Source organism: Procambarus clarkii, chromosome 27, assembly GCF_040958095.1.
Source record: "Procambarus clarkii isolate CNS0578487 chromosome 27, FALCON_Pclarkii_2.0, whole genome shotgun sequence".
Taxonomy (NCBI): Eukaryota; Metazoa; Arthropoda; class Malacostraca; order Decapoda; family Cambaridae; genus Procambarus; species Procambarus clarkii.
The window spans coordinates 20,547,298-20,572,786 of record NC_091176.1 but is presented as its reverse complement, the minus strand read 5'-3'; the positions used below and the strand labels follow the sequence as shown (position 1 = coordinate 20,572,786).

Sequence of the window (25,489 nt, the reverse complement as noted above, 5' to 3'; positions counted from 1 at the left end):
GAGATACAGGAGGGCTAGTTAGCGAGATACAGGAGGGCTAGTTAGTGAGATACAGGAGGGCTAGTTAGCGAGATACAGGAGGGCTAGTAGGTAAGTGACATATAGGAAGGTTACTAGGCGGGTCATCGAGAGCACGACTTGCCAGCACTCCTGTAGTCATCTACTCCATCCTCATTGAGCTCTTTATTTATTCAGTCAATTATTCACTCCTCACCTCTTTTCAGTTTTTTCTCATTCTCATCATTCTTTTATATTATTAATTTTTGCGGCTTAACTAGCCCGCCTCTCTCTCTCTCTCTCTCTCTCTCTCTCTCTCTCTCTCTCTCTCTCTTTCTCTCTGCAAACCATATGGGTCTCGTTCTCACAACATAGAACGAGAGTCTCGCTTCATGTAGGTCGGCGTTCAATTCCCGGCCGTCCAAGTGGTTGGGCATCATTCCTTTCCCCCCGTCCCATCCCAAATCTTTATCCTGACCCCTTCCAAGTACTCTATAGTCATTATTGCTTGGATCTTCTCACCCCCCTTTCTGTCTCCTGTGCCAGGTAAGTCCACTACGGGCTCACCATAGCCCTAGACACTTGGAACTTTTTTGTTCCGAGTAGCTGAATGTAAAACTGCAACAAACGCTTTGCCCTGATAATTCCCTACCTACAGTATACGTTCCTTACACTATATACCCTGCTGGCCACAACAGCCTACTCCGTTAAGTCTTCTCTGTAAACAAAGGAAACTGGCAGTCTGTTATTTAGCACACTCGCCTCCACTTCGTCAGATCGATCCTCCTTTACAGATAATGGCAGTACTACATGCCTTTGATCTGTGAAGGGCTTGTGGTACCACCAGTATCACAAGCCACTACCAGGAGAACAGCTAAAACAAACGTCCGAGGAACCAATGAGATTAATGATAAACCCAACTTACTTCCGGTGGCGGCCATGTCGGAGGAGCACGCGCGTCCGGTGGCCCGTTACTGGTGACGATCCTCAACACTCCCCGTCACCTCCACACACACACAAACTTCACATTGTTGGGGGACATCCAGGTTTTCTACACAACTGCTTTTATTTCTCAACGCTTCTCGAGTTTCTGGTTGGACAGGTTTATTAGTGACACTGCGTGGTGTTGGTTCCCGGTCGACCAAACCTCCGTCGACTCTTCGACGTGTTCCTCATCCACGGACAACGAAGTTTGGTCTGGCAGTCGTTTTGGTCTGGTCTGGTCTGGTCTGGTCTGGTCTGGTCTGGTCTCGTAGTCAACATCTAGCGCTACCTGTTCATCAAGTGTCACGGCCTTGGACCAGGTTTGCTTCTCGGTGGACGAGTCAGGCAGTTAAGGGGCCAAGATATTGAATGCCAAGTAGCCTAGGATCAAGCTTATATATAGTGTTACATGCTTACTCTGCTAGTGGCAGCCCTAGCGTAAGACCCCATTTGCTTCTTAGCCGGAGATCCTACTTTCTTCCTGATGAAGCTTCGCAGTTTTATGACGCGAACAATGAATTGATTGCTTGATTCTAGCAAACCATGCTAACACCTCCAGCACCAGGATTCCGCCAGAGGTGCATGGGCCACCATCATACACCTTATTCATCACTCCCACACAAATATCCTCACCTCACTTCTAACAAGAAAAACCGACACACTTGACAGTTCTTTTCTGGAATATACCCGTCAGTTATTGCGACACAAACACGGGTATACGTTGTGTTTTCAAAGGCATTCATTTGACCATACGTGAATCTGTTCAATGTATTATAGTTGTCTAAAAGCACTCATTTAATGTATTACTGTCATCTGTGTCGGATCAGCAACAGTGGAATCCTAAGCAAAGCTTTTACTAGCGCCTTTAGTAGGGAAACAATTTTAAATAAATATGTGAAGATAAAATAATTAGCAAAGGGAAGAAAGAGAGGGCAGAAGGAGAGGTTTTTAAAATAGGAGAGAGCTTGAGTGGAATAAAGTTCCCTCAAGTGTGTTAAGAATGAACTATCAGGATTGAAGGAGATTTTATTAGTGATGTTGTTTTGGCCTGCTAGAACTTCAAGTCTAGAGAGAGATATCGCTGTTTGACTTCCTTAAGTGCCTGTCTGTGGTTGTCTCTGTTTCCTCCATTATTCTCTCCCCGCCAAATAATTTTTTTTCCTCCTGTTTCCTTAATCTTTATTTCCATTGTCTCTGTCGATCCTTTAAAAGCTATTCGTATTATTAATTCATTTGGTTCTATTAATACTCAATATACTTTCAAAATCGACTGTATTATTATTATGCTCTTTTGATGTTGCAATTGAGGGCACTTGAAAATATGTGTTGCGTGTGCTAATTTTAACTTCTCTCAAAGCATTTTCAAATTTAATTATTTTCTTCCGGAACACAATTTTTAATAAATAATATTTTTAACCGATTTCATAAGTATATTACAAATCTAGTTAAAATGTTCAATACAAGGTAATATACACCGATATGATTATTCTTATTTCTGGTGTATATATGCTACACGTCGGTTTACTAAGCTCTGAGTGATGTTTTAAATTAAAATATTCATGCTGCTTGATCAGTAAGCTAGTGTCACGGCCGCAGAGATTGATAGGCCTAGGTCCAACATCAACCAGCTCCATGCCCCGAGATCTCTTGACTAAGACTGGACCTCTTTCACTCTACGTTGTCTCTTTTGACATATTCCTTATCATCATTTTCATGTTATTTCTTCCTTGCTTTTAACTTTTACATTCACATTGGTAGAATAAGCAAAGTGCCTTTGCATGATGTTACACTCCTACTATATTTATTCATTTGATCCTTATCATTCAACAACTTTCCAAAATCTTCTTCAGCATTTATTCTTCATCCTTCTTTTACCCCAACGTTCCCATTCTCTTACTCCAACCTTCCCTTCTCTTACCCCAACCTTCCCTTCTGTTACCCCTGGGGCATAACTGGCCGACCTTTCACAGTGTTCAAGAGAGAACTGGATAAGAACCTCCAAAGGATACCTGATCATCCAGGCTGTGACTCATACGTCAGGCTGCGAGCAGCCGCGTCTAACAGCCTGGTTGATCAGTCCAGCAACCAGGAGGCCTGGTCGACGACCGGGCCAGCGGGGACGCTAATCCCCGGAAGCACCTCAAGGTAACCTCAAGGTAAGGTACCCCAACCATCCCTTCTCTTACCCCAAACATCCCTTCTCTTACCCAGCCTTTCCTACCAGCCTCGCACGCCTCTTGACCGTTGTATGAGATCAAAGACCCGAGCTAAACAAGACAAATTATGCCTTCGGTTACCATTTCACAAGGCCGTAATTTTTTTTTCAGTGAAGCTATTAATGGCTTCCACTTATATTTTTCAATTTATCTTTATTGGTCTGATTTTGTGACAGGTTGACGAGTAAAATATCAACTTTCAACAAGATGACTATTTTCTCTTGCGGCTAGCACAATTAACTGCTACGAGTTGCTACTTGTTCCCAATGTAATTAGTATTTAAGATTAATGCCACGGACAAGATGATGCTAGTACTCCTTGGTTACAACAGCTCCTGATAATGGTTTGAAACACGTTTTATTTTCTTTGTTTTTTTTATGGAGTATCCTGTTTGATGGTGTTGAGCGTGTTCTCACGTACTGGCACAGGTACACAGGCAGGATGTATTCACCTACTTGTATTCACCTAGTCGTTCTTGCTGGGGTTGAGCTCTGCTCTTTCGGCCCGCCTCTCAACTGTCAATCAACTGTAACTACTAACAAATTTTTTTTTCACGCACACACACCCAGGAAGCAGCTCTGTAACAGCTGTCAAACTCACAGGTACCTATTTACTGCTAGGTAGCAGGAGAATCAGGGTGAAAGAAACTTTGCCCATTTGTTTCTGCCTGGTCCGGGAATCGAGCCCGGGCAACAGAATTACGAGACCTGTGCGCTGTCCGCTCAACTTCCAGACCAGATGTCTGTGTGTGTGTGTATATATGTGTGTGTGTGTGTGTGTTACGTACCGGAGAAATATACGCGCGCACACATTCAGAATCTGGAGCATATTTTATCTGACAGTACTCAGCAAGGTTAGTGCACACGCGCACATATTATCACAGGGGCAGTTATGTATGAATACAAAATAGGGCTGTTTAATATATATATGTGTGTATTATGTACGTGTACGAGTTCACATAGTTAAGGCTGCAGGGGCTTAGCGTATACGTGCAATAGTATATATTTATATAATCTTGTGATCAAAGGAAAGTTAATTTAGGAAAATTGTTGTAGAAAATTTTTACATTTCAGAATAAAAAAATGACATTAACATATATTAGTATAAGATAAGTGTTCGGACCCAAGAACCTGACAGAGAGCGAGAAATGGAAACAAATCACGTTTTCTAAACCAGGAATGTCTTTGTTAAGTCTAGTGACTCGCTGGGATGTTTGGTTCTAATTACACTAAAACAATTTGGTTTCTCAAGAACAACATTGAACTATAAGAGGAAGAAATGTCTATGATTTCTCACCTCCCCCACAATTTCTCATTTTATTTCCAAGACTTCCGGTCATTTGCACTATGATTCAAATTATGCTTTTCAAGATGCTTCGTTATAATTATCCTCTTTTGTGTTCTGCACAGAGCTCTCTATTCCTCTTTATGTGTCGTTGTTAACACCCCGACACAGTGCACTGTGTGCTTTCTTTTACACAGGTTGGTGTTAGTTCTAAATATCTCTTTAACCGCTGAGGACATATTAACCTCATAACTATATAGACTATTATTCTACCTTAACACACTCGTTTCCAGTTGTGTGAGCCGTGTTGGCCGCCCACACCCATCACAACCACCCACGCCTCAGAAAGGCTCACAAAATCACCACCCACGCCAGGGGTTCAAGCGTCACTGGAAGCGTTTGGGTGAAGGAGGTCCGCATGGCTTCCGCTCAGATGCACGCCGGGTCTGCTGAGTTTCGAATGATTTCATTTCCTATCGGATGAATTCACGACCGAAATAACAGGGGCAGAATAGATGTATTCCGAAGCAATTGCATAAAATGTGTATTTGGCTTCCAATCTTTGCATTATTAGGTTATGAATATTTTACTAAGATGTAAGATTATATTTAGAATTTTACTTCAACTTGCTTCAGTAATGGTATACGTTTACATACCCGCCTCGTAGGCAGGAATACCTTCGCATATTTAGGTTAACTTCAATTATCTCCATATTTCTAAGGCTAACAACCAAGCCTCAGCTTCATATACTAAGCCACTATAGGAGGCACAACAGAGTTTGGTTTCATAGTTTATTGTAGTATTTTTCCTGCCTGTGACGTTCCATTGCCTGAGTCATAGTTGTAGACCCGGGAAACTGACCACGTCCGAGCTCGTGGGCAAGGCATTCAGCCTCGTTACGGGCTACCACCTAATTGTTTCCGAGACATCGCCATGCCCATTTCTAATGGTCCTTTATTTATTAGTAAAGTGAATTAAACCCTAAGACACTTCAAATATTTACCTTGCATTATCAGTAAATTTGTGCGATATAAGCAAATCATTCTTGATAAACTGTGATAATGGGAGATTTCAACGAAGGAAAAAGTAGTTATCTCAGCAATTTCGCTCATTGTCTTTTCTTCCATCTGAATTCGTGAAGAAAACGTGTTTTGAAACACACAAAACGAAACTTTAAGTAAGCTACTCCAGGCGGTGAACGCTTAGAGCGGACAAGGGAAGCCGCAACGGAGAATTCGGACGGAGCCTCCTGCCTGGAGCGTCTAAATGCCGCAGGTGTTATTGTGTTCGGCTGCCAGACGTAGGCCACACAATACACAGTTTTGTTGTATTTAAGTCGAAAATAATTACGAACAAACTTTTTCGTAATACAGATTTCTTGAGACTAATGCCTTCACTTCGATCCTTTGATAACAAACACACATTTTTCTGCTGCATACCAGTACATAGTGACGGGGAATGCGCAAGCGACTTGGCGGTCCCATTTAGACGTTATGTAAGTTTTGACTCTTGTCTGTAATTTACCGTTGTTTTACGTGCTGAAAGCATTAAGAAACAGGCATGTCAACTGACAATATGGAGCAGTCAAGGTGGATATATATGTAATCATGGGGTGCCTATTTTTTTAGTTGGTAAGTCGCAATATGTAGAAACAACCTGAATCATATGATTAGTAAATAAATATAAAAAACTCAATAATTATAATAATTATAATATTTATAACAATTCTATTATAATATTTATAATAATAATAATTATAATAATTATATTATTTATAATAATTACTAATTTAATTATTTTAATGAAATAAATGTTGTTATATTGGCTGAAAATCTGACCTTAGCTAGACATGCGAGGGAGGTTCATGTCTGCGGAGGGTCGTGCTTCACTTACAACCTGTTATGCAAGATTTTTTTTACTCGTGAGACAGTGTAAGAAACACTTTTGACTGCGACCCACAGAAAGGAGTACAGCTAATGACGTTTGTAATTACAATTATGGTAAGATTCTTGTAGTAATGCAAGATTTTTGAGATACAATAGTAATACAAGATTTTTGTAGTAATACAAGTTTAAATTCGAACTCGGGGTTCCCGTTTGTGAGTCGAGAACAAGCCTAACTATAATACCGAAACCCATTATAAAAAGAACGAAAAAAGCTGCCGAAATAGATAGTGAAGAGATAATTTGAAAAAATAGATGGAGGGCAAATTAAAATAAAAAAACGGAGGAGATAGAAATGAAAGAGAGGCAAGGTAAAAGGAAGAAAGGTGAGGAGCCGAAAAAAAGAGGAAATGAGGAAAGGAAAAAAAGAGGAGATGGGAAAGGAAAGAAAGGGGGGAAATGAAGATATGGAGAAGGAAAATGGGGAGAGATATGGGAAAGCGAAGAAAAAGATGAGAAGAGCAGCGGGAGAATAGAGACGAGATAAGTAGAGGTGAAAAGCAGATCGGAAAAAAGTAATCTACGACTCGCATGAAATTATAAGTAAATTAACATTTGGTCATAGCCAAATGTTAATTTACAAGTCAAGCTGGCGAGCAACACGAGAGCGAGCACCTCTTCTCTGCCTGACGAGAAATATATAAAGCAATCAATCGCTAGCCAATAAACGTGTTATCATCTTAGTGCAGGAATAGACTAACTAACAACTGGGGAATTGAGCGGCCATATATATATATATATATATATATATATATATATATATATATATATATATATATATATATATATATATATATATATATATATATATATATATATAAATATATATATATATATATATATATATATATATATATATATATATATTATATATATATATATATATATATATATATGTATATTATATATATATATATATATATATATATATATATATATATATATATATATATATATATATATATATATATATATATGTATATATATATATATTATATATTGTCTATATGATATGAATTTTGAGGTAAATAGTCAGTCATTTGTCAAGCGTGCCGTAAGCAATGTTACTGAAATGTATTTATAGGAGTTGACAATACAATGATATGATTTATAATGCATTATATGTGTTGCTTGGAAGCTGGTGTACTCACCTAACGGAACCTACCAAGTGGTACTCACCAAGGATGACAAACAGCTGAGGAAGTGGGATATGATACAGGTGACAGGGGGTGAGGAAGTGTAATATGACCCAGGATAGTGGGTGGAGGTTCAGGGTATGATATGAGTAGGACACTTTGTATTAAGGTCACTTTATTTCCCTTCAAAGATGAGTCCCTGGAGTAGGCTTGATGTCTTTTCCAAATTATCTAATAAAGTTTTCTGTCTTTCCGTTAGTGTATAATGCTGTTGTGAAACGAAAACACAGTATATGTGTGGCTAGCACAAAAGTGGAGCACAGACCAAACTCGATAAATGACTTGGCAGAACTCCAGACAGACTTTTTTTAATCTGCAGAACTTCTTCAGAAATGTTACTGATGCAGTTCAACGTAAATAAGTACATCTAATTTCGTTCGAACTTTTCTCGAACTAGTGCTTCGCTCACTTCCTTTCTTCGAGGCAAACCTCTCTAAATGCTACTTGTGACACTAAGGAAGCCTTCGTGTCAATAAGAGGGCAGGAGCCCTCTTAACCCAGGAATTTAGTACCCAAAGGGGGAATTTGAGTCAGCGTCGTACTGAGGATATGCATTGCTTGTGGCCGTGGGATCCCCACAAATTTAAATACCTGGCAATATTAACATTTTTGGGAAACAATGAGACCCAGGATGATTAGTCACAGCCGTGTCGATGGTAGAATGATAAAGATCATGTCGTGTGAAGATGGACTCCCTCTAAGAAGGATCGAATAACAAGAATGTGTAATATATACATTTATTATATTTATAACAACATCATTGGGCTCAAAATCATGCCGCGAAGTAACAGGATTTAATGTTCTGTCTCAAATATTTGTTATTACATGTTTAATGCATTGTTGATAAAGATGATAAAGTTAAATCAAACATCTATACCATGGTAAATGCACAGGTTTAGATTCGTTTCTCAAGCATTCATTCCAAGAACTTGAAGTATATGATATACAGCATATAGAAACTATGCATCACGCATTCAGTAATAAATATAAAAGTAGTAATGGACAAAATGAAGTCGATAATATTTATTTAATGGGTATAATAATAAATTGAGAATAATGATATAACAAATGTACATTGTATAGTCATGTATTTAATAATATATCCCATAATATTTTAAAAGAAACATACAAGAAAATTTCTTCTCAATGTATTTTATTGTATTTTATATATAAATATTTATATAGGCTAATAGAACTCATGTCACCGGCCTGAAATTTAAGGGTAAAATCAATACTTGGTTTGTTAAGACCCTCTAGCCTCGTTTATTGACTTGTTTTGTAACAATCTGAAACTAAGCCCTATTAATTCATGGTTATGCCTCTATATATTGCTTTTATTGGTCTTATTCTTGATAATTCTTGTTTAATTATCTAAATGACCTTTGTATACAGACCCGTATTGAATTGCTCAAAAAAAACTCCAAAAACGATTCATTTAAAATTAGATAGCTAAAATATTTTAAGGTATCACGCACGACAGAAAGGGAAATAAATTAAAGCTCGTATTACTATTCACTGAAGTTGATTATTGCACTCTAGGTATAAATCATGAATATAGGGTTACTGGACTGTAATCTTATGAAATTTATCATTTTTAGAGATGTTACCATATCAAGAACGTAATCTCTAAATTATTGTTAATTATCTTTTTTAAAGAAAGCAGTTTTCATGAGGATAACCGATTTTACTCCAGTATATTATCAAAATGTAAAATGTCAAATTAGTCCATGCTGGGACTTCGATTTATTGGCGAGTCACATTTTCCAAAGGGTTGTTGGAAATCGGAAACTGACGTTCTCCTGTCTTCCTTCTCTCACTTTCTCCAATTAAACACCAGAGGGTTTTCATTTTTTCCTGAACACGCCCACCTTCTACTTCAAAACCTATTCTCGCCATCTTCTAGCAAGTCGACTATGCTTTTCTAACAGTTCGTAAACACCAACACTTTCTCTTCGTCTCTTCCTAGTGATTTGCGTAATCAATTGTATTTCATAACGTTCGATCCTTCACGCTTCAAAACCAAATTTAATAGTCCGATTTTCGAACAAAAATTGGGCTAAATTCTATTACTAACCTTTCTTGCGGAAATCATTGCAGCAGCGCGGAGATAAAGCCAGTCATTAGTCACCTCAGAAGTGCCTTTCTCTTCATCATTCATAGCATTAGCATGAACTATTTCGTCTGTCTCTTTGGAACCTTTGCCTAGCCCTCGCTGTGGCACTAATCCCATTAAAATAACAAAAGTACTGTTCGACAACGTATACAGTTCGAAATTATTAATCTTATAGCAAGTGTTGCTTCACCAGCCCGTTATCGCGAGAGTTCCCAACGCCAAGAAACTGCCGTACTGAAGCGCCTTGTTTAAACGAACCAAAGGACCTACTAACAGAAAACGCGGCTTTATCAATTTCGCGAGCGGTTACCATTTTCTAGAACGACAGTCTTTGGCCTTAGGTTAAGTATACGTTAAAATGCAACTTGCTATGAACGACAGGTTTGCTTCACTGTGTTCAGCTAAAACATGCTGGAGTTCATTTAGTTATTATCCTTAAAAAGGGAAGTTCCGATGATCACTGAACGTTGTTGAAAATCGGACAAATTATCACACTCAAAATTTAATGCGATAGAACTCAAAATATATACTATTTTTTTTTTTTACTAAACTCGCTAACAAGTGCTAACGTAACAATTTTAAAATTAAGAGAAATTGTCATTTCATTTCAGCGGCTGTATAGCTGCAACTTCCGGTTGTTCCGACATTGTCCACTTGGTAAATACGTCAGCGGAGGCGGGAAATGTAAGCCCTCATTATGCATTTTGTTGCGTGAGTGTTTGATAGAGCTTTTAGCTCTTGGACCTCGCCTTTCAAGCCGTTGGTTGACTCTTTATTCAATCATATATTCTAAACCAATTTCTGACCAGCGTCAGAATGTAACCCACAACAGCTGTATAACTACCAAGTACATTATTTACTGTTAGATTAACAGAAGCAATACGTGAATGGAAACGTGACCCAAACTCTTCCATCCTGCTTTTGGGATAGAGTCTGCGATCCTCAGTTGCTAGCCGACGACGTAGCCCAATGCGCAAAAGGATCCGGTGAGTTCCAATACTAACTAGTACTGATAGACAATCGCTGGTGTAGTTGCATTAGTACTGTAGTAGCCAATAGGGTAGTCCTTGGCCTCTCAAGTTCGAATCCTGGTGAGATCATAAAGGTTAAAGTATGTTTCAGCTTGGGGACCATTCAAGCTTTGTCTCACACTTGCAGGCTCGACCCTATCTCTGCATATGCTAGAATTTGATGAAAAACTCTACCAAAGATTCATTACAAGTGTTACAGGGTAATTGTTGGTTATGGAACTCGTATAGAAAGCATGCGAGTTCCAAGACCAACCGATAATTGCAGGCAATTGCTGGTGTAGTGATATTTGTACTGAGGTAGCCTTTAGGGTGATCCCTGCAACCCGTCCTCAGACCAAGTCCATTCCATCCTAGCCATTGACCCCCAAAGATGCATTCATAAATTTTAACAAGCTGTTCAATCAGACTAGGAATTTTCTCAAATATGAATTAATATTGTTATATATTAGAATACTGTGCATATTTGGGCATTGGTTATGTTAGGTGTTTAGGTTCTGTTGGCGATTATTTGTATGTGTAGTACGTGAGTGAAACATTTACAGCGTTGTGGTTCGAACAAAAGTCGTCAGAGAAGCACTTGCTTGAGAAGCGTTCGAACGCTATCAGTTGCTGAGTCATGTGTACCGCCCGTCCTCATTAGCAAAGGCCAAAGTCCATTCCATGCACCCGCCAAACCCCTGTTTATAAATGAAAAACGGTTTACACACGACTCACAATTGATGACGTTCGAACACTCTTCGAACAAATGCTTCGCTGACATTATTTGAACCACAACGGTGTAGGGCTTCAAATAATACAAATAATCGCCAACAGAACCAGAACCTAAGCTCCAAACTTTACTAATGCCTATATATGCACAGCATGCTAATATATAACAATATTAACTTATATTTGAGAAAATTCGTATTTTGAATTAACAGCATGTTAAAATTGATGCATACGTCTTTCTGGTAGACCGCTGGATGGAATGGACTTGGTCAGCGGACGGGTTGTGTGTATAAACAGTTATAAATTCATAATCATGGGGGTTTTGCAGTTGCATGGAAGGAACTTTGGGGTTTGTTTATGAGGACGGGTCGGATCTCTGGCCTCGCAGTTTCGAATCCTGATAATCTAGTTTAGAGCGATTATGCATATTTAATTTATTTGTACTTGATTTGCAGAGCGTTGAACCACAGACACACAAGCAGCAGCCTGCAGCTCTAACCATCTATAAATTATTTTTTTAGAATATGCCACACCACAAGCATGATTCCTCAAATTAAAATGCACTGATCGTTAAAACCAAGTAAAATCACCCACTTAGAAAAGCAGCTTAGAAGATACGTTTTCTGAATAACTAAACCAATACACACATGAAATGAAAATAAGAAGGCTTCGGTCCGTCCTGGACCAATATCAAGTCGTAACAGGGTAAGAGTGATTGATTGATGAAGTGTAAGCCAACCAAGAAGGTGGCATGGAATGAATAGCCAATAAGAGCAAGAGTGAGACAGAGAGATAGTCGATATAAGTCAAATACGATGATGAAGTTACATGATATGAGGGGTAAATAGAGAAATAAAGCATTGGAAATCGAGCTAACATAAAAGTAACAGAAACTGTAGAAGTCCTACTGCCTCATACGAGAAATAATAAACTGAAATTAAGCAGAATCTTGAGGGAATATAGGTGAAACAATTAAACAACAATTCTAGAATATATATAGAGATAGGAAGCAGAAAAGACAGAAGCAAAGAACACAGGAAGCAGAAAGTTAAGTCAGATCACGCTTACTAAGAAGATTCTAGCTTTTAACTATATACTGACTAAACCTGACTATACTCTGGTCAACAAGACCACAGACAATGATTAACGTTCATGTTGACCAAGTTTGTCTGGTAAGTGTGCAGAGGAGGCTGTGAGAGTTTTGTTTACTATAATATTTCAGTATTAAAATCAATGAAGTCCTTCGTTTGCGTAGAGACAGGGCATAATTAAGTCATTAGAAAATACTATTTTACATATAGGAATAGGAATACCGAGAGATGTATTCTCCTTCTTAGTGTATATGCATCCAAACATTACTTTAAGCTTGAAATATTTGTGGGCTTACACATATTCTGGCAATTTGATCAGTCAGCTCATAACCTTCTTGAGCCTAATACCAAAAAAAACATAATTTATAGTATATATAATGCTTAGAAGAGATGCAAAGTGCTAAAGCACATATGGATCAAAAACCCTGTCTCAGCTTCGATATTCAGGACAGTTATAGCCACCCACCTCATCGTCGTCCTCGGTGTCTCCAGAGTATCCAGCTTCCGTCAGCAGTGTGATCGGGTCCTCTTGAGACAGCGGCACCTCCTGTACTTCTGATATTAGGGAATCCGAAGCCCTGCGGACCCATATTTTATTCGAGCACAAGCGGTGAGTTTCGTGCGAGACTACAACATCCTGGAAAACTTCCCCACACTCCTGAAGATCCTCCTCATCACTGGATAAAACGATAGCTTTGGTCCGGATAAGCGATGGTCGTGGTCTTGGGAATGGCCGCCGGCAGGTCGAGGCACCAGTGCTAGGTGATAAAGGCAGTGTTCGAGGACAGGCTGATTCACGCATGATCTCGTTTTCAGAAACGCAGCGCCGGCCAGCTGTCGGGGAATAGTCAGTGGGAATGTTAACGCTAGCCTCACTTTTGTATGAATCGTACACAGATGGACTATCACTGAATGTTGCTGAATCGAGAGATGTTTTAAGCTTCCAGTCTCTCACGTCACCTACGTTTATATTTTCGTATGTGCTGCGATTACTCGGACGTTCCTGGTTCCGCATTATATGAGTTTCAGATCTGGATAATTTCTCTTCGTCTTTAGGCAGCAAGGACACACCATTGTCCCAACTCATCTACAGACATGGAAAGTCTTCTGACATTCCCATTAGCGTGACATTCCAACAACTTCTCGAAGAACATTGCCAAGAGAGGCCGCTCCGATGCTGTAGACATTGCAGAGGTGGGCCTGGAAGAAGAGGCAGACGAAGGCTTGGACGTTCTAGGCGTCGGCAGAGGTTTATTGTCCCTGGAAACTCTAGGAGCTGGTATTGGAATCGGAGAATGGATATTGTCAGAGGACACTCTATTTATTAAATCGCGGCTCAGTGATTCACTTGGATTGCACTTTACATCTCTGCATGAATTAATGTTTTTTTCTTGCTCAAATTCATTGTTATTAGTTTCAGTACATGTATTTGAGATTAAAACTCCATGTAGGCTTTTCAGGGGAAAGGAAACAGCATTTTCATGTAATACTTTCTCTTCAAAATTTAATGAAACTTTGTTTCTAGAATTTAAGACATATTCACTGTCAGTGGTGCAGCCGTATGTTGTTTCTTCAGAAATATTCTTCTCCTTTTGAGAACTTGAATCAACTGGTTCACTTATTCTATTAAATTGCAAAACAGGGGATTTTCGTTCAGTGTGTATTGTGTTGGAACCATTGTTTGTTTCCTCAAGATGTTGTGTTTCTTTCCATTTTGATAGATTACTGTTTTCTTCAACAGTTCCTATAAGTTTCAATCCACGTTGTTTACGTTCAATTGTCATAGGTTTTCGGTTTGAGATTATCATTTTTCTGCTTTGATTTTTGTTCTGCAAGACAGAAACTGCGTTTTTTTTCACGTCTTCAGTGTCTACATGATTCCTAAATTTTGAACTCTGTGGTTCACATTTATTTATATTGTATTTTGTATAATTTCCTCTCACCTCCCCTTTATTTACGCAAGAACCAGAATTATCTCTCACGATCGTTGTAATTCCTGAAATTTGCTCGATCCATTCAACTTGTGATTCAGTGTCATCTTCAGTGATGGTACTTTTTATTAATGTGATTTTTGGCTTCTCTTGTAAAACGGAAAATTCTCCTAAACATTTATCTGTGTTTGAAGAAGGCGCTTCACTTTCACAAGATAAAACAAGAGGTTCATTGTCACCGGCAATTTTATCAACATCATCTGCCTGTAGAGTGCATTGGTCATCTGCTGCGATGGACCAAGAGGAGTGTAAACTGCAAACGTTATCGTACTCGCTCTGAGGTGAAGCAATCTTCTCAACGTGACCCGATGAGTATACTGGGAAGGGTGTATCGACTTCTCCAGCGTCATTCTCAGGTTCAGAATTGACACAATCATTGACGACGTTGTCAGAATCAGGAAAAGTGATTATAAGAGATTTTTGGATGGTCTCAACTTTATCGTTAATAGGTGTGCGTGGAGGAGACGCTGATGGTGCTTCACTGGCGCTTGACTCGTCCTCTTTTAAATCAAAAGAATTGCTAGCAGTCAAAGGAGGGGGAGTATCTAGGATTATTTCCGTAGCGCTGAGAGAACATGTATCATCTAGATCATGAGAGATGGGGTAGTCTAGGAGAGATTCTTCATCGCTATTTTCTTCTAATGTAAACTTTGTATATGTTTCTCTACCATCAGTCTCAGCCGTCTGAACCGGACTCTTCCTGGACGATTTCGTCGACAGGATCCTCAACATGGCGACCTGAACGAATCATGTCCAGATCACTATCAACTAGAGAGAAGCGTCGGTAGTTGTGAGCTTCTGTTGGGATGTTTAATTCCGACGGTTTTCTGTACCCAGAAAGGATCTGGAATAGTCTTGGAGGCTTAGGAGGCGGTGGAGTCTGAGGTACTGAGGGAGTGTCAGCTGTTAGGTACTGATTGTAGGTGTTGAACTTATCGAAGACTAGTTTGGGTGGAGGTGGCCTCTTTGGTGGAGTTTTCTTTTTGCTTGGAGGTTTTCGAGTAACTTTGCCCAAAGTCTCATCGGTGATTTCACGATCCTCAAAAGAACTCACGCTTGAGAGCTTCTTAACGATCCGCTTCTTGAAGCTGATTTGTTCTTCATTGGAGCTGACACTGCTGTTCTTCATTACTAGTCGATGAAGAGAATTAAAAAATCCACTGTCTTCTGTCGAACTCGCACTCAAAGAATGTTGCACAGAGGAATGCATGGAAGCCTCTTCGAGTGAACTCATCCTTGAAGCGCATATTTTCCTAAATTCTGTGCTTTCTGAAGCACTTGACTCTGATATCTTTCTTGCGACTTTATCTTTGTGGAAGTCTGAAATGGTGACATCAACAGAGTTTTCAGTCTCCTTCAGTTGGTTGTCGGACTCTGTTGTGATAATTACGTGAGGAATAGAACTTGGCAACTTAAGACTGCAGACCTTGTCCTCATCAACTTCCGGTCTCCTCGTTTCGACGATTGTTTCTCCTTCATGTTTTTGTGGTGCTTTTCTTTTTTTATGTCCCTTTCTTTTTGTATTTGTCAATTTGTCATGTTCTTTAATATTTCCTTTTTCATTGTAGCTTCTGTTACTCAAAGAACATCTTTCCTCACAAGACATTTGTCTTTCTTGAGCAGAACATTCTTGATGCTTGCGTAAGGCGTCTGTCTTGAAGTCTTGCGAGACGAGCTTGTCTCTCTGCTCTTCAGCAGTCCTTATGCTTGTGTGTAACATATCCTCAGTGGTAACTTGTATATTTTGCCCGTGTAATTCCTCTATTGCTTTGTTATCTTTCAGTCTGTCACAATTTGCAATGCATTCATCTAAGATTCCTTCCTTAAAATATTTCTCGTTCTCAAATCTAGCATCGTCCTGTTTCTTATTTACAACACTTGACTTTATAGATGAAATCATAAGAGAGGGTCTGGGAGCCGCCAGAGGCTGTTTCTCCCTTTTGGGCTTGCAGTCTTTAACCCATGGTAAGGACGGTGTACAGCCTGTACCCTCAATGTCACTCTTGTCAACTGAAGCTCTCTCATAATATGAAGTATCTTCAGCCGAGAAATGTCCCTTGTCGCACTTCAGGCTATTCTCGGGTGTCGACGCAAATGTGTGCTCGCTGCTGTGGGATTTCATGAGCTGATTTGGTTTTTGAGTGTGTGGCTGCCTGATATTTGATACTGATGAACTGTCTCCATTAATTTGCTCCATCGACTCGTATTTTAAAATTATGTCGTGAACTGAACGCTTTATATTTATTTTGCTATGCATTTGGGACGAGGAAGAGTCCATATCAAGCTTGGTACTATTGTCTTCACCTATGTTAATTGCACCACTGCTCGCAATTTTTTTTTTAATATTCTCGTGTTCATTGGCATTGTTGTCTGAGGCTTTTGATTTTGATTCCCGCGATGCAGAGCTGCCTATGGAAGTGGAGGTTTTCAGTGTTATGCTAATGCCCTCATCGTCTACAAAGGAGCTCTTGCGGCGTCTGCACAAACCCCGATAATAGTCTATGTCATCGTCAAAGTCACCTGGTTCGATGCCATCATGGCTCAGAGATTGCATTCTAGAGTCCACCATGAACTCTTCCTGCGTTGGGAAGTTATTCTCCTTGAGTATGTCGTCATAGCTCCTCGAGAGACCACTTGCACTAGCTTTTTCCAAGGCGCTTAAATCCATTACGCTCCTAGACTGTTTTCCCAACATAGTCTTAAAGGCTTTCATGGGTCCTGTGGATTTGCTCGTTGAAGAGGAACGTATTCTGAAGTCTTCTGAAGTAGAATCAGACATATTGTAATAACGTCTTTTGGTAAACTTAGTGTGTCGAATTTTGTTAGTTCTAGAGGCTGAAGACTCGATGCTAGTAAAACTGGCGATGGAATGAGAGTCGCCGTCCACCGTGCAGAGCTTAGGTTGAGGGAACTCACTGTCGTCTTTCGTGAAACCTGTTAACATTGGCTCGTCAATTTTACTACTGCGACGCATGTGAAGGTTAACTTTAAGATTGCCGAGTTTTCCTAAATGTTCAGAGAGATGGCTTCCTCCTGATTTAGTAGACGATGCAGTGTCAAAATCAAATTTTTTCTTCCTTAGGAAAGGAAGTGAAGTTGTAGATGCGGTATCAGATGCTCCTTTCTTGTAAGAGGATCCACTGCCAGATTTTTTTCTTCGTAAAAATGGAAGAGGTGATGAGCGGTGGGATTTGCTGACCTCTGCTGTCTTTGGGTCTTCATTATTTGGTTTTGTAGGGCTTTGAAGATTTTTACTCAGCCCTTTTGTCAATGATTTTTTGAAGGACTTGATATTCACAACGTCATTTGATTTTTGACATTTTTTGTGAGACTTTGTGTGCTCTGGAGGATACCTCATTACTTCACTGACCTGCGGGAGCTCAAAACTCACTGACTTTCGTATTTCAGATCGAGGAGACCATGGTTTTGTTTTTATACGTGTAGGCACATTCTTTCCACAATCGCTCCTGCTCACTTGCAGGGCCGAGCAGCTGCCCCATGACGTCAACTTTCGTCCCTGTTGGTGTTTACCTTTACTTTTTTGTGAAAACTTTAATTCATCATTCAGATTAACCTGCACACTTTTCCAAGTGGTGAGAGGCTTAAGATTGTCAAACTCTTCTCGGCCAGGCTCTGGGATTAGGACAACACCTTCCTTTCTTCCAGGACCCCCTACGAGAGTTGGAGAGCACAAATCACTGAAGTCTTTTGGGGTTGAAATCGCCTTCGAGGACGAATTTCTTTGTTTGATTTTCTGTTTTCGTTCATATCTCTCTCTCCTACACGTCCCAAAATAGTTTACATTTCGGTCTTCCGTTAAAGAAGTCGCAGAAGCTGCCCCACTGTTAGTATTGGTCGCCCCCCTCCTACCGGTTTCTGAGATGTGATCGAAGTCCTTGAACCGTTGTCTTGGTTCCGTTCTTGCTGATGACAAAGCTTCGCGGAGCTCGTCTTGGTGGCCTGAAGCCCGCATCCTGTGAGCTCAGCTGATGCTCACTGTAAATACTGCCAGACGGACCATAATATGGATGAGTTGCATTTGACAATAATTATATGACTCTAGAGGTGCACTCATCGTATCACACACACAATTGGTGGTTTTCAGTGAATTTAACGTTATTTACGAGCAATTTTCCAGTCCATCAAAGGTATTTACTTGTCTGAAAAGATTTGACATTCATATTACAACATTTGGCACCCATAGACAATAACCATTGAAACACTATACACAAGACTTCTTGGAAATCTATATGAGAAGTATTTGATACCATTAATGATGAGATTACCTCTTAATGTAGTTAACACATCCTATGTTATTAATACATTTAACACATTCCTTTACGTGCACAACTTAAAACTTTTCACTAATCCTTTCGGTCGATCCCAAAGTCACAGAGCACTATAGCTTTCTTAAAATAAGTATTAAGCGTTTCAAGTTATTTGGATCAATTAGGGTTTTCTTAAGAATCTGGCTTATCCATATCACTTTTTAACTCAATCTCTATTGTAAACTTTATGAAATTAATTTAGGTTATGTATGACAATAAGAGAGAATGTTTGTCTGTCCAAGGGTGTAGACCAGATGCACGTGGCAGCCTCACCCAACTTTGCAGGGTAAATGGCCTGGTGTACGGGATGGTCATAAGCTGGTCAGAGTCAGTCCTGTTGGTCCTATTAAGAGTGGGTCGGGCCGAATAGTAATCTACCCCTTCTCGCTCTACTTATGTTATCGTTAAAAAGTGATTGGCCAAGTTCCTAGATTTACTGACACGAAAACTATGAACATGAATTAATTATTACATTTTTTGAGAGAGAGAGGACGGGGGAAAAGGGGGAAGAGATAAAAGGGAGGAGAGGAGAATGTTGGAGGGATGGAAGGATGAGGGACACAGGTGGAGACGGGAGAAGGGAAGATTTGTAGAGAGGATGGAGAGAGGAGGGGGAGAGAGGAGAGTGGTAAAAAAGGAAAATATAAGCACTGTAAGAAAAATGTAAAGTGGAAGAGATCGGTATAGGGAAAGAGATGAGAGAAAGAGAGGACTGGGAGAGATGAGGTTGTGAGGAGGGAGAAGAGACTCAAATTGATTTATATTATAACAGAGAATGTCTGCTGGTCTGCTCAAGGTTGGAGGCCTTGCAGACGTTAAGGACTAGTCTCGCTTAATGTTCCAGCATGAAACAAGTAGAGTATGGGAGTGTCACAGGCTAGCTGGGCTTGGCCAAAGTATCACCCTAAAGTAGGAGAGAGAGAGAGAGAGAGAAAGAGGGGAAGGGGGTAAAAGGGGGTAAGAGAGCAGTAGCGGAGGATATTGGTTGAGACAGGTGGACTAAGGGTAGAGGGAACGATAGAGAAAGAAAAAAGGACACACACACACACACACACAAATGCACCTTACGACACTGGAAGACAGAAGAGTAAGAGGAGGCATGATCACAACCTACAAAATCCTCAGAGGAATCGACCGGGTAAACAAGGATAAACTATTCAACACTGGTGGGACGCGAACAAGGGGACACAGGTGGAAACTGAGTACCCACATGAGCCACAGAGACGTTAGAAGGAACTTTTTCAGTGTCAGAGTAGTTAACGGATGGAATGCACTAGGCAGTGATGTGGTGGAGGCTGACTCCATACACAGTTTTAAATGTAGATATGATAGAGCCCAGTAGGCTCAGGAATCTGTACACCAGTTGATTGACAGTTGAGAGGCGGGACCAAAGAGCCAAAGCTCAACCCCCGCAAGCACAAATAGGTGAGTACAAATAGGTGAGTACACACACACACAGGGAATTGATAGGGTAGATAAAGAGAGTCAATTTAACACAAGGGGAACACGCACAAGGGGACACAGGTGAAAACTGAGTGCCCAAATGAGCCACAGAGATATTAGAAAGAACTTTTTTAGTGTCAGAGTGGTTGACAAATGGAATGCATTAGGAAGTGATGTGGTGGAGGCTGACTCCATACACAGTTTCAAATGTAGATATGACAGAGCCCGATAGGCTCAGGAATCTGTACACCTGTTGATTGACGGTTGAGAGGCTGGGACCAAAGAGCCAGAGCTCAACCCCCGCAAACACAACTAGGTGAGTACAACTAGGTGAGTACACACACACACACACACACACACACATACACACACACACACACACACACACACACACACACACACACACACACACACACACACACACACACACACACACACACACACCACACACACACACACACACACACCACACACACACACACACCACACACACCACACACACACACACACACACACACACACACACACACACACACACACACACACACACACACACACACACACACCACACACACACACCACACACACACCACACACACACACACACACACACACACACACACACACACACACACACACACACACACACACACACCACACACACACACACACACACACACACACACACACACCACACACACACCACACACACACACACACACCACACACACACACACACACACACACACACACACACACACACACACACACACACACACACACACACCACACACACACACACACACACACACACACACCACACACACACACCACACACACCACACACACACACACACACACACACACACACACACACACACACACACCACACACACACACACACACACACACACACACACACACACACACACACACACACATACACACACACTCACACACACACCACACACACACACACCACACACACACACACACACACACACACACACACACACACACACACACACACACACACACACACACACACACACACACACCACAGACACACACACACACACACCACACACACACCACACACACACACACACACACACCACACACACACACACACACACACACACACACACACACACACACACACGGACGAACGAAGACGATGTCGGACGGACGACAAATTTTGCGGACGACGACAAAATCATGAGAAGGATTAAGACAGAGGAGGACAGCTTGAGGATTTAAGAAGACCTGGACAAGCTGCAAGAATGGTCGAACAAATGGTTGTTAGAGTTTAACCCAAGCAAATGCAATGCAATGAATATAGTTGTAGGGAGCAGTAGACCAGATACAAGGTATCATTTGGGTGATGAATTCCATCAAGAGTCTGAGAGAGAGAAAGACCTGGGGGTTGATATCACGCCAGATCTGTCCCCTGAAGCTAATATAAAGAGGATAACATCAGCGGCATATGCCATGTAGGCTATCATTAGAACAGCCTTAAGAAACCTATGTAAGGAATCTTTCAGAACTTTGTATACCACAAATGTCAGACCAATCCTTGAGTATGCAGCTCGAGCATGGAGTCCATATCTAGTCAAGCATAAGACTAAACTGGAAAAGGTTCAAAGGTTTGCCACCAGACTAGTACCCGAACTGAGGGCTATGAGCTACGAGGAGAGACTACGGGAATTAAACCTCACGTCACTGGGAGACAGAAGAGTTAGAGGGAATATGATCAGAACATACAAGATTCTCAGAGGAATTGATAGGGTAGATAAAGACAGGCTATTTACCACAAAGGGCACATGCACTAGGGGACACATGTGGAAATTGAGTGCTAAAATGAGCCATAGAGACTTTAGAAATAATTTTTTCAACATCAGAGTAGTAGACAAATGGAATGCATTAGGAAGTGATGTGGTGGAGGCTGACTCCATACACAATTTCAAGTGTAGATACGATAGAGCCCGGTAGGCTCAGGAACCTGTACATTAGTTGATTGACAGTTGAGAGGCGGGACCAAAGAGCCAGAGCTTAACCCTCGCATGCACAATTCGGCAATTATGTAAGTACATACAACATACACACATATCACACACTAGACACACACACACACTCACACACACATAATACATTAGACAACCGAGGGTTAGATAGGTGGGGTTCAAGAGCTAGCAAGTCGATCTTGCAGGCGAAAATCTTAAATACATATAGGCTATATACATACACAAAATATATATGTATATAAACATATATAATTATATATGTGTATATGTGTTTTTAAATATTGTCAGTCCTACGCTATTCCATGTACATCTAAATTTTAGCCGAATACCTGTGATGGATATTCCACTTTAATGGTTATCAGAGTTCACTCGCATATCTCTACTTGAAGTGCATGTAATTTAGCATATCACAATACGAAAGATGTGAATATGTTCACGATGGTTGGTCGTCACAATATGCCATTAAGCTCTAGTGGTCACAATATGTCCTCGAGGATTAAACGACTCAATATGTCCACGAAGACTGCACGTCGCGATATGTTCATGAAGGCTGGATGCCACAATATGTCCACGAGGACTAAGCATCACATGTCCACGATGGTTGCACGTTATATTATGTTCACTCGGGCTGTTCGTCACAATATGGCCATGATGGCTAGATGTTATAATATGTCCACGAGGGCTGAATATCACAATATATAATATGTTCATATAGGTTGGACGTCAAAATATAACTTCAGTCGAAAGATATATCTAAACCCATTTACAACAGCCTGGCACACGTCGTCCTCACTCATCAGAGTTGAACCACAGAATGATCTGGCGTGGCGCTGGGAAGGTATGGATTGGAAGGGAGGGAGGGTGGGAGGGAGGGAAGGAGAGGAAGAGGAAGAGAGGGAGGGATGGGGCAGTAACTGGTGCCACACGTGTTGGCACAGGTGTTGTGGCACCTGATGATTCATCCTTTTCTGCTCACTTCTCTCTCTCTCTCTCCCTCCTTGTCTATCTCCTCTATTCCTCTTTCACTCTCTCACTTATTCTCTCCATCCCACCTTCTTCGTCTTGCATATCAATAGTAATATCAAATATATAAGAAAGTGTTAGGTAATACAGTTATGTACAAAAATAAGATGATAACGCCTACATACAAAGGGACACGACATTGATTCACGTGAAGATTATGTTGCTAGTTTATCCTCCATAATATCTGGGAATGAACCTAAACCTTGTTATTAGAAACTGGCTAAAGCTAGAAGATAAGGTGAGGGGAGGGAGGGAATTATCAGGGTAAAGCGCCAAGCCATTACGACTGTATAGCACTTGGAAGGGGGGCAGGATAAGGATTTGGGATGAGACGAGGGGAAAGGAAAGGTGCAGAAGAGAAGCTGAACGGAAGCACAAACTTTGTAGCGACTTTTCTCATTGTACAAATATTAGTATTTGGTAAACAAGCTGATAATACTTTCCTTCCTGTCAAATTATCATGCCGTTTGTCACCATAGCATGGTAATACTGACTAAGTTCATATTACCAGCCGGCAGCTGGTAATATGAACCAGAGGAAGTGGAGAGTAAGTAGAGAGCCTTCACCTTTTCTATTCTGATCTCTATCCCACAGGTTTCAGTCAAAGTATAAATAATTTCTACATTCCAAGCAGACAATCAATTCATGCAGCCGTAAGTGATCAGTTACTTGCCGTATCACACGTGCTCTCTCTACTCTGGGAGGAGACACCCATCCCATCTGGCCACACTCTACCCATGCCCACCAAGCTACAGTCTTCCCCTAGTCTGATGATAGTCTTAGGGCCCATCAGCCCCTGGCAGGTTAAGACGATCACAATATCTTGGTGTCCAACAATAATTACACTCTAGTAAAGTCTCTCTTCATATACACTGAACAGCAGGGTGCCCTTCTCAGTGTATAAATTCCACGCATGCGCCTCCCCCCACCCCCACACCATCCCTCCACACCCGCATGGAGCGCACCTGTGCCACACACTCACGAATACACACACACACACGTATACATACCTACTAACCCCAATACGGCACTATTGGGTCAAAGCCGTCAACACATCCTGAGCATCAACATGGCAGGACTTTCATTTATTAGCATTTTACTGATCTAGTGGAGTGAATGGGTGTCGGTATGGGGTGTTGGTATGGGGTGTTGGTATGGGGTGTTGGTATGGGGTGTTGGTATGGGGTGTCGGTATGGGGTGTTGGTATGGGGTGTCGGTATGGGGTGTCGGTATGGGGTGTTGGTATGGGGTGTCGGTATGGGGTGTTGGTATGGGGTGTCGGTATGGGGTGTTGGTATGGGGTGTCGGTATGGGGTGTTGGTATTGGGTGTTGGTATGGGGTGTTGGTATTGGGTGTTGGTATTGGGTGTTGGTATGGGGTGTTGGTATGGGGTGTTGGTATGGGGTGTCGGTATGGGGTGTTGGTATTGGGTGTTGGTATGGGGTGTTGGTATTGGGTGTTGGTATGGGGTGTTGGTATTGGGTGTTGGTATGGGGTGTTGGTATGGGGTGTCGGTATGGGGTGTCGGTATGGGGTGTTGGTATGGGGTGTCGGTATGGGGTGTTGGTATGGGGTGTTGGTATGGGGTGTTGGTATTGGGTGTTGGTATTGGGTGTTGGTATGGGGTGTTGGTATGGGGTGTTGGTATTGGGTGTTGGTATGGGGTGTTGGTATGGGGTGTTGGTATGGGGTGTTGGTATGGGGTGTCGGTATGGGGTGTTGGTATGGGGTGTTGGTATGGGGTGTTGGTATGGGGTGTCGGTATGGGGTGTCGGTATGGGGTGTCGGTATGGGGTGTTGGTATGGGGTGTCGGTATGGGGTGTCGGTATGGGGTGTTGGTATGGGGTGTTGGTATGGGGTGTTGGTATGGGGTGTCGGTATGGGGTGTCGGTATGGGGTGTTGGTATGGGGTGTTGGTATGGGGTGTTGGTATGGGGTGTCGGTATGGGGTGTCGGTATGGGGTGTTGGTATGGAGTGTTGGTATGGGGTGTTGGTATGGGGTGTCGGTATGGGGTGTCGGTATGGGGTGTTGGTATGGGGTGTTGGTATGGGGTGTTGGTATGGGGTGTCGGTATGGGGTGTCGGTATGGGGTGTTGGTATGGGGTGTCGGTA

General features: G+C 41.4%; 1 protein-coding gene across 15 annotated transcripts in view; it reads right to left on the bottom strand.

Moving 5' to 3' along the window:
• LOC123762528 (peripheral-type benzodiazepine receptor-associated protein 1) overlaps window positions 1-25,489 on the bottom strand; it is a 289,954-nt gene that overhangs the window by 203,179 nt on the left and 61,286 nt on the right. The window contains exon 1 of one of the 15 annotated variants that reach the window (XM_069332428.1): window positions 13,030-13,787. The exons of the other annotated variants lie outside the window; for them this stretch is intronic. Coding sequence (XP_069188529.1) covers window positions 13,030-13,650 — 621 coding nt within the window. The 5' untranslated portion in view covers window positions 13,651-13,787. Of the gene's footprint in view, window positions 1-13,029; window positions 13,788-25,489 lie in introns of those variants that run through there. 15 annotated transcript variants of the gene reach the window in all.